The 9,450-nt window shown below is 45.0% G+C and overlaps 1 protein-coding gene across 3 annotated transcripts in view; it reads right to left on the bottom strand.

Annotated features, from left to right (window-relative positions):
* The window catches only part of ik (IK cytokine), a 13,361-nt gene extending 3,999 nt beyond the window's left edge, over positions 1-9,362 (bottom strand). For 2 of the 3 annotated variants that reach the window (XM_051394797.1, XM_051394798.1), the window contains exons 1-11: positions 9,130-9,362; positions 6,498-6,564; positions 6,290-6,382; positions 6,138-6,197; positions 5,795-5,962; positions 5,358-5,472; positions 1,900-1,970; positions 1,760-1,806; positions 1,193-1,356; positions 942-1,050; positions 531-570 (exon numbers count right to left, since the gene is read on the bottom strand). In XM_051394797.1, the coding sequence (XP_051250757.1) occupies positions 531-570; positions 942-1,050; positions 1,193-1,356; positions 1,760-1,806; positions 1,900-1,970; positions 5,358-5,472; positions 5,795-5,962; positions 6,138-6,197; positions 6,290-6,382; positions 6,498-6,564; positions 9,130-9,139 (944 nt within the window). In that variant the 5' untranslated portion in view covers positions 9,140-9,362. The remainder of the gene's footprint in view (positions 1-530; positions 571-941; positions 1,051-1,192; positions 1,357-1,759; positions 1,807-1,899; positions 1,971-5,357; positions 5,473-5,794; positions 5,963-6,137; positions 6,198-6,289; positions 6,383-6,497; positions 6,565-9,129) is intronic. The other variant, XM_051394796.1, reaches the window with a different exon arrangement.
* Between the last annotated feature and the right edge of the window lie 88 nt (positions 9,363-9,450).

The following is a 9,450-nucleotide window of genomic DNA, read 5'->3' as shown; positions in this document are numbered from 1 at the left end:
CTACTTGCCACATTTAAAGCAAAGTGTACAACAGTTGATTAGTGGACTTAAAGTAACTCCTTTAGTCCTTTAATTGGAGCCTAATGATGACAGTTCCAGTGGAGCACTGTTTATTCATTGTACAGTTTTGGACTACTTAAGCATTAAGCCGGTCCGCTATTGTCTGCCAGGCTTTCTCTCTTTCTTTAATTATGGCATTGGTATTGCCTTTGTTTCTTCTATCTTCCACCTCTTCATAGAACTCCATCAGGAGCTGTTGTTCAGCGACTCTTATCCATGTTCCCATCGGTGATTCTGTGAGCGATCGCGAGGTCTATTTCAGTATGCCGTGAACACGCACTTATCCCGACTATCTACACCTGGCTTAACATAGCCGCACCTTTTCATCCTGGCTCGACAAACGTGCAACCGATTAAACCAGGATGCAGCGAGCAGGCTAGGTCAAACTGCGCTTGTTCAATTATCCTGGATTTCTTTATCCTACTTCTGTGCAATACCCCTCTGATGAACTTCGAGCTCAATGTACTGACCTCAGATCAGCCTCAGGAGCCCTCTTCTCATCCAGTTTACCTACAACAACAACAAAAACAACATCAACATCAGTTTACCTACAACAACAACATCAACATCAGTTTACCTACAACAACAACAACAACATCAACATCAGTTTACCTACAACAACAACAAAAACACAACATCAGTTTACCTACTACAACAACAACAACATCAACATCAGTTTACCTACAACAACAACAACAACATCAACATCAGTTTACCTACAACAACAACAAAAACAACATCAGTTTACCTACAACAACAACAACAACAACATCAACATCAGTTTACCTACAACAACAACAACATATTCAACACTGAATCAGCTGATCAATCAATGACATCAGTCTGATCAGCTATAGATAATAGATAATCAATAATCTGACCTTTGTCCTTCTTCTTGACCTTCTTGTGTCGTGTTCCCTGTCGGAGGTACGACAGGATCTGAGTCAGCTTGGAGATCACGATGTCGTTGGTGGTCAGAGTCGTCTGAGCCTGAGACACACAATCAATAATCATTAATCCTTAATCAATCCATCAGCTTCAGGGCGTACGGTCAGTCCCCAACTGATCCTGATGTGTGCAGTGATATTGATCAGTGATATTGATCAGTGATATTGATCCAGATGTGCAGTACCTCCATGCTGGGACAGTCGGCTTTGCTGCGGATCAGAGTTGTGGGAATGTCGGTGTCAGTGAACTCATCGTCCAGATCCACAACGTACGCCATCCTGCCCGGAAGGAACAGCTCGTTCCTCTCCACCTGACCGGTCCTGAACACCACACGGTAGATGTTCCTACCTGGAGGAGACGGGAGGAGGCGGGAGGAGAGAGTAGGAGGAGACGTATGAGAAGCAGGAGGAGACAGGAGGAGAAGCAGGAGGAGACGGGAGGAGAGTATGAGAAGCAGGAGGAGACAGGAGGAGGAGACGACAGGAGGAGACAGGAAGAAGCAGAGAGACGGGAGGAGGACAGGGAGACAGGAGGAGAGGAGGAAAGGAGGAGGAACAGAGAGGAGGAGACAGGAGGAGAAGCAGGAGGAGACGGGAGGAGGAGACAGGCGAGGAGACATGGAGGAGAAGACGGGAGAGGAACAGGAGGAGGAACAGGAGAGCAGGAGGAACGGGAGAACACCGGCACATGGAGAACTCATCAGTACAGATATAGAGTGATCAATAATCTGATCATTGGAGAATAATCTCACCCAGACGAGTCTTAAACTCGATCTTCTCCTCCGGCTCCACGTCCTTCCTGAGACGCAGAGAACAGAACCCATCAGTACCAGCTGATCACTAATATTGATGATCAATAATTATCAATAAATATCAACTGCTGCGGTCATACTTTGCCTCTTTCTGGACTTTCTCCATCATGTCTTCTTCTTCTTTCTCTTTACTGGTGATCTCAGCTCTCACCTGGAACACACACAGTTAGCATTAAAGCTAACTCCAGTCTATGATCCTCAGTCACACTGTTAGCATTAAAGCTAACTCCAGTCTATGATCCTCAGTCACACTGTTAGCATTAAAGCTAACTCCAGTCTATGATCCTCAGTCACTCTGTTAGCATTAAAGCTAACTCCAGTCTATGATCCTCAGTCACTCTGTTAGCATTAAAGCTAACTCCAGTCTATGATCCTCAGTCACTCTGTTAGCATTAAAGCTAACTCCAGTCTATGATCCTCAGTCACTCTGTTAGCATTAAAGCTAACTCCAGTCTATGATCCTCAGTCACTCTGTTAGCATTAAAGCTAACTCCAGTCTATGATCCTCAGTCACTCTGTTAGCATTAAAGCTAACTCCAGTCTATGATCCTCAGTCTCTGTTAGCATTAAAGCTAACTCCAGTCTATGATCCTCAGTCACTCTGTTAGCATTAAAGCTAACTCCAGTCTATGATCCTCAGTCACTGTTAGCATTAAAGCTAACTCCAGTCTATGATCCTCAGTCACAGTTAGCATTAAAGCTAACTCCAGTCTATGATCCTCAGTCACTCTGTTAGCATTAAAGCTAACTCCAGTCTATGATCCTCAGTCACAGTTAGCATTAAAGCTAACTCCAGTCTATGATCCTCAGTCACTGTGTTAGCATTAAAGCTAACTCCAGTCTATGATCCTCAGTCACTATGTTAGCATTAAAGCTAACTCCAGTCTATGATCCTCAGTCACTGTTAGCATTAAAGCTAACTCCAGACAATCTATGATCCTCAGTCACTCTGTTAGCATTAAAGCTAACTCCAGTCTATGATCCTCAGTCACTGTTAGCATTAAAGCTAACTCCAGACTATGATCCTCAGTCACAGTTAGCATTAAAGCTAACTCCAGTCTATGATCCTCAGTCACTCTGTTAGCATTAAAGCTAACTCCAGTCTATGATCCTCAGTCACTGTTAGCATTAAAGCTAACTCCAGACTATGATCCTCAGTCACAGTTAGCATTAAAGCTAACTCCAGTCTATGATCCTCAGTCACTGTTAGCATTAAAGCTAACTCCAGACTATGATCCTCAGTCACAGTTAGCATTAAAGCTAACTCCAGACTATGATCCTCAGTCACTCTGTTAGCATTAAAGCTAACTCCAGTCTATGATCCTCAGTCACTGTTAGCATTAAAGCTAACTCCAGTCTATGATCCTCAGTCACTGTGTTAGCATTAAAGCTAACTCCAGTCTATGATCCTCAGTCACTCTGTTAGCATTAAAGCTAACTCCAGTCTATGATCCTCAGTCACTCTGTTAGCATTAAAGCTAACTCCAGTCTATGATCCTCAGTCACACTGTTAGCATTAAAGCTAACTCCAGTCTATGATCCTCAGTCACTCTGTTAGCATTAAAGCTAACTCCAGTCTATGATCCTCAGTCACTCTGTTAGCATTAAAGCTAACTCCAGTCTATGATCCTCAGTCACTGTTAGCATTAAAGCTAACTCCAGTCTATGATCCTCAGTCACTCTGTTAGCATTAAAGCTAACTCCAGTCTATGATCCTCAGTCACTCTGTTAGCATTAAAGCTAACTCCAGTCTATGATCCTCAGTCACTCTGTTAGCATTAAAGCTAACTCCAGTCTATGATCCTCAGTCACTCTGTTAGCATTAAAGCTAACTCCAGTCTATGATCCTCAGTCACTCTGTTAGCATTAAAGCTAACTCCAGTCTATGATCCTCAGTCACTCTGTTAGCATTAAAGCTAACTCCAGTCTATGATCCTCAGTCACTCTGTTAGCATTAAAGCTAACTCCAGTACATTAAATATGATCTCAGTCACTAGCATAAACAAAGTCTAATCACTTTAGCATTAAAGCTAACTCCAGACTATGATCTCAGTCACAGTTAGCATTAAAGCTAACTCCAGTCTATGATCCTCAGTCACTGTTAGCATTAAAGCTAACTCCAGTCTATGATCCTCAGTCACTCGTTAGCATTAAAGCTAACTCCAGTCTATGATCCTCAGTCACTGTGTAGCATTAAAGCTAACTCCAGTCTATGATCCTCAGTCACCTGTTAGCATTAAAGCTAACCCAGTCTATCCTCAGTCACTTTACATTAAAGCTAACCCTATATCCCTGTTAGCATTAAAGCTAACTCCAGTCTATGATCCTCAGTCACTGTTAGCATTAAAGCTAACTCCAACTATGATCCTCAGTCACAGTTCATTAAAGCTAACTCCAGTCTATGATCCTCAGTCACTCTGTTAGCATTAAAGCTAACTCCAGTCTATGATCCTCAGTCACTGTTAGCATTAAAGCTAACTCCAGCTATGATCCAGTCACAGTTAGCATAAAGCACCCAGCAATCCCAGTCACTTTACATTAAAGCTAACTCCAGTCTATGATCCTCAGTCACAGTTAGCATTAAAGCTAACTCCATCTATGATCCTCAGTCACTGTGTTAGCATTAAAGCTAACTCCAGTCTATGATCCTCAGTCACTGTTAGCATTAAAGCTAACTCCAGTCACTGTTAGCATTAAAGCTAACTCCAGACTATGATCTAATCCTCAGTCACTCTGTTAGCATTAAAGCTAACTCCAGTCTATGATCCTCAGTCACTGTTAGCATTAAAGCTAACTCCAGACTATGATCCTCAGTCACTGTTAGCATTAAAGCTAACTCCAGTCTATGATCCTCAGTCACTCTGTTAGCATTAAAGCTAACTCCAGTCTATGATCCTCAGTCACTGTTAGCATTAAAGCTAACTCCAGTCTATGATCCTCAGTCACAGTTAGCATTAAAGCTAACTCCAGTCTATGATCCTCAGTCACTCTGTTAGCATTAAAGCTAACTCCAGTCTATGATCCTCAGTCACTGTTAGCATTAAAGCTAACTCCAGTCTATGATCCTCAGTCACTGTTAGCATTAAAGCTAACTCCAGTCTATGATCCTCAGTCTCTGTTAGCATTAAAGCTAACTCCAGTCTATGATCCTCAGTCACTCTGTTAGCATTAAAGCTAACTCCAGTCTATGATCCTCAGTCACTCTGTTAGCATTAAAGCTAACTCCAGTCTATGATCCTCAGTCACTGTTAGCATTAAAGCTAACTCCAGACTATGATCCTCAGTCACACAGTTAGCATTAAAGCTAACTCCAGTCTATGATCCTCAGTCACTCTGTTAGCATTAAAGCTAACTCCAGTCTATGATCCTCAGTCACTGTTAGCATTAAAGCTAACTCCAGTCTATGATCCTCAGTCACTGTTAGCATTAAAGCTAACTCCAGTCTATGATCCTCAGTCACACTGTTAGCATTAAAGCTAACTCCAGTCTATGATCCTCAGTCACTCTGTTAGCATTAAAGCTAACGGTAGCGTCTCACCTTCTGCAGCAGAGCGAAGTCGAGCCCTTTCACCAGGTGAGTGTGTTCCATATCTCCTCCCAAGAACTTCGACTCCTGAATCAGCTGACGACGTTTCTCTGCTGCTGATTTATCTCTGGAAACGACAGATACATTAGCATAGCATAGCATTACTCACGCCTCAGCCGTGGGGCCTACAGCTCTGTAGTTAGCGGTTAGCATAGCATTACTCACGCCTCAGCCGTGGGGCCTACAGCTCTGTAGTTAGCGGTTAGCATAGCATTACTCACGCCTCAGCCGTGGGGCCTACAGCTCTGTAGTTAGCGGTTAGCATAGCATTACTCACGCCTCAGCCGTGGGGCCTACAGCTCTGTAGTTAGCGGTTAGCATAGCATTACTCACGCCTCAGCCGTGGGGCCTACAGCTCTGTAGTTAGCGGTTAGCATAGCATTACTCACGCCTCAGCCGTGGGGCCTACAGCTCTGTAGTTAGCGGTGGTGCTAATCAGCTCCGTCTCTTCGTAGTCTTTGTTGACGCCGTCTCGTCTCTCTCTCGCTCGGTCTCTGTATTTCTCCGCCAGCTCTCTCTCGCGCTCCATCTCCTGCTGACGTAGCTTAGCATAGTAGCTGCAACAAAGGCAATCAATGATCAATAACCAGTAACACGATCAATAGAGCAGAATGGAGCCTCCAGGTGGCGCTGTTAGCATGCTGGTTGCATGGCAACAGCACCATGTTGTAAAAGCCACCTGCAGTGTCAACCTGTGACATCACAAACATTACATCCAATCAACAGTCTCACCTCTTCTTCTTCCTCCTCCTCGCCGCAGGATCCTCATCCTCGTTGTAGTCCCTCGGCATTCTGGGAAAACAAAAGAATACAGTCACTCCTCCTCCTCCTCCTCCTCCTCCTCCTCCTCCTCCTCCTCCTCCTCCTCCTCAACAACAACTCACTCATGGTGTCTGGATTTGGAGGGCGGGGCCGAGGACGGCGTCGCCCGCGGCGTCATCAGCAACTTCCTGAAGTCATCATTGGTCAGTTTGGACCTGAAGAGAGACACACACACACACACACACACACACACAGGGTTAACACACACACACAGTAACACTGATTGATTGATTGATTGATTGATTGATTGATTGATTGATTGATACTCACTGAGCAGCCGCTCTGTGGTCGTCCAGCTCGTGGCCTTCAGGAGCCAGAGGGTTGGAGTAACTCTCAGCTGCACAGGAAACACACATTACTGACAGCAGGGGGCGCTACACCGGATCAATACAGTACACCGGATCAATACAGTACACCGGATCAATACAGTACACCGGATCAATACAGTACACCGATCAATACAGTACACCGATCAATATTATATACCATCCAACTACCGGCCAATAACCTGTCTCTCCACAACATGGAAGGCCCTGTCAGGCATCATCACGGCTAAGATGAGTAAGCACGTAGCTCAATACATGAGCGGGGCTCAGAAAGGAATTGGTAGCAACACCAGAGGAGCCAAGCACCAGCTACTGGTCGATAGAACAGGAAGACCAACCTGTGCACCGCCTGGATCGACTACAAGAAAGCTTACGACTCAATGCCCCACACATGGATACTGGAATGTCTGGAACTGTATAAGATCAACAGGAACCTAAGGGCCTTCATCCAGAACTCGATGGGAATGTGGAAGACAGACTAGAAGTCAACATCAAATGCGGCATATACCAAGGAGATGGGCTATCACCACTGCTGTTCTGCATAGGCCTGAACTCCCTCAGTCAGATCATCACAAAGAGTGGTTACGGGTACCAATTCCGAAGTGGAGCAACAATTAGCCATTAGAAATGGACTCACTGATCCACACCACCAGGATCTACAGCAACGACATAGGGATGTCATTCGGATTGGACAAGTGCGGCTGGATGGTCTCAAAGAGAGGCAAGATGATCAGAACTGAAGGGGTTGACCTACCAAAGGGCAACATAGGTGATATCCAAGACAGCTACAAGTACCTTGGTATCCCACAGGCTAATGGAAACCATGAGGAAGCCACAAGGAAGTCAACCACAACCAAATACCTCCAGAGAGTAAGGCAGGTCCTGAAAGGTCAGCTGAATGGCAGGAACAAGATCCAAGCCATCAACATGTACACACTACCAGTCATCAGAAACCCTGCTGGGATCATAAGCTGGCCAAAGGAGGAGATAGAATCCACAGATATCAAGACAAGAAAGCTCCTCACCATGCATGGAGGGTTTCACCCCAAATCCAGCACCCTGAGACTGTATCCTAAGCGGAAAGAGGGAGGCCGAGGACTACTGAGCATCAAGGCCACTATCCAGGATGAAACATCAAAAATCCAAGAGTACATCAAAAAATGGCCACAAAGGATGAACTGCTAAGTGAATGTCTCAGGCAACAGAAACCCGATAAGAGTGCAGAGGAAGAGGAGCAGACAACCTGGAGGGAGAAGCCCCTACATGGCACGTACCACCGCCAAATTAAAGAAGTGGCTGATATCAAGAAGACCTACCAATGGCTGGAAAAGGCTGGACTCAGAGACAGCACAGAGGCACTGATCATGGCAGCACAAGAACAGGCCCTAGGTACAAGAGCCATAGAGGCCAAGATCTACAAGAGTAGATCTGACCCAAGGTGCAGACTATGAAAAGATGCCTCTGAGACAGTCCAGCACATCGTAGCAGGGTGTAAGATGCTAGCCGGGTCAGCGTACATGGAGAGACACAACCAAGTGGCTGGAATAGTGTACAGGAACATCTGTACCCAGTATGGAATAGAAGAACCCAAATCCCAATGGGCCGCACCACAGAAGGTGGCTGAGAACAACAGGGCCAAGGTGCTGTGGGACTTCAGCTTCCAGACTGACAAACAGGTCCTGGCCAACCAACCAGACATAGTGGTGGTAGACAAGGAGCAGAAGAAGGCGGTGGTGATAGATGTGGCCATACCAGCAGACGCCAACATCAGAAAGAAGGAACACGAAAAGGTTGAAAAGTACCAAGGGTTGAAAGAACAGCTGGAGCAGATGTGGAAGATCAAGGCGAGCGTGGTCCCCGTGGCAGTAGGAGCACTCGGGGCAGTGACCCCCAAACTGGGGGAGTGGCTCCAACAGATCCCAGGAACAACATCAGAACCCTCAAACTCCCAGACCTCTGGTAGAGGACCCGGGCTCGAGGATGACACAGATACCACCCCGAGAGGGAGAGAGGGAAGTTTATATACACAATATAAAGATTATACAATATAAAATAAAAGATTATATATAATATAAAAACACAAATATCTTTACAACCAGAACAACAACGAGGACAAAAACCAAAATAAAAGACTTTATTAGAGAAAGATTTCTGGAGCCAGCTGATAAAAGAGTTTATATCTTTATAATAATAATAATAATAATTATAATAATAATAATAATAATAATAATAATAGAAGGTCGAGGTTTCCTCTGGTCCACTCTCTAATGCTGCAGGAGATAAATATAATTTAATGTTTAACATCAGGAACTGCTGCTAACACTCAGCTAACAGGCTAACAGGAAGAACCTTTTATTGATTATGTATCGATCCTTTCTCAGCTTTGGTCACACGGTGATCGATACACTGATTGGAGCTTTATTAATAGTTTGTTATAGGGGATCAGCAGTGGAGCTTCAGTTATTATCTGTTGAGCTGCAGATTTAAAATCAATAAAAAGTGAACACGGGGCTAACGCAGGCTAACAGTGTGCTAACAAACCTCTAGCTAACAGACTTCCGGAGCTACACACTTACTTTCAGGCATCTCTGCGGGTCTCTGCGGGACTCTGCGGGTCTCTGCGGGACTCTGCGGGTCTCTGCGGGACTCTGCGGGACTCTGCGGTCTCTGCGGGATGTCGGTGCTCTCCTTCGGCCTGGACAGCCGTTAGTTTACCGTCAGGAAACAAAACTGAACCTTTAATCTGCTGCTGCTGCTGCGTTAGCTTTGTTAGCTCGGTTAGCTTCTACACCGGAACTCCACTCTGTTGTGATGGTACGTCACTTCCTGTTCCCCGACGTTACGTTTTTAACGTAAAATTAAAGTTTGAATAATAATTCATATTAAATTCTTCCTCC

The sequence above is a fragment of the Dicentrarchus labrax genome, unplaced genomic scaffold (assembly GCF_905237075.1).
Source record: "Dicentrarchus labrax unplaced genomic scaffold, dlabrax2021, whole genome shotgun sequence".
Classification (NCBI taxonomy): Eukaryota; Metazoa; Chordata; class Actinopteri; family Moronidae; genus Dicentrarchus; species Dicentrarchus labrax.
Note: the sequence above shows the minus strand (reverse complement) of the source record. Positions and strands in the feature narration are given on the sequence as shown.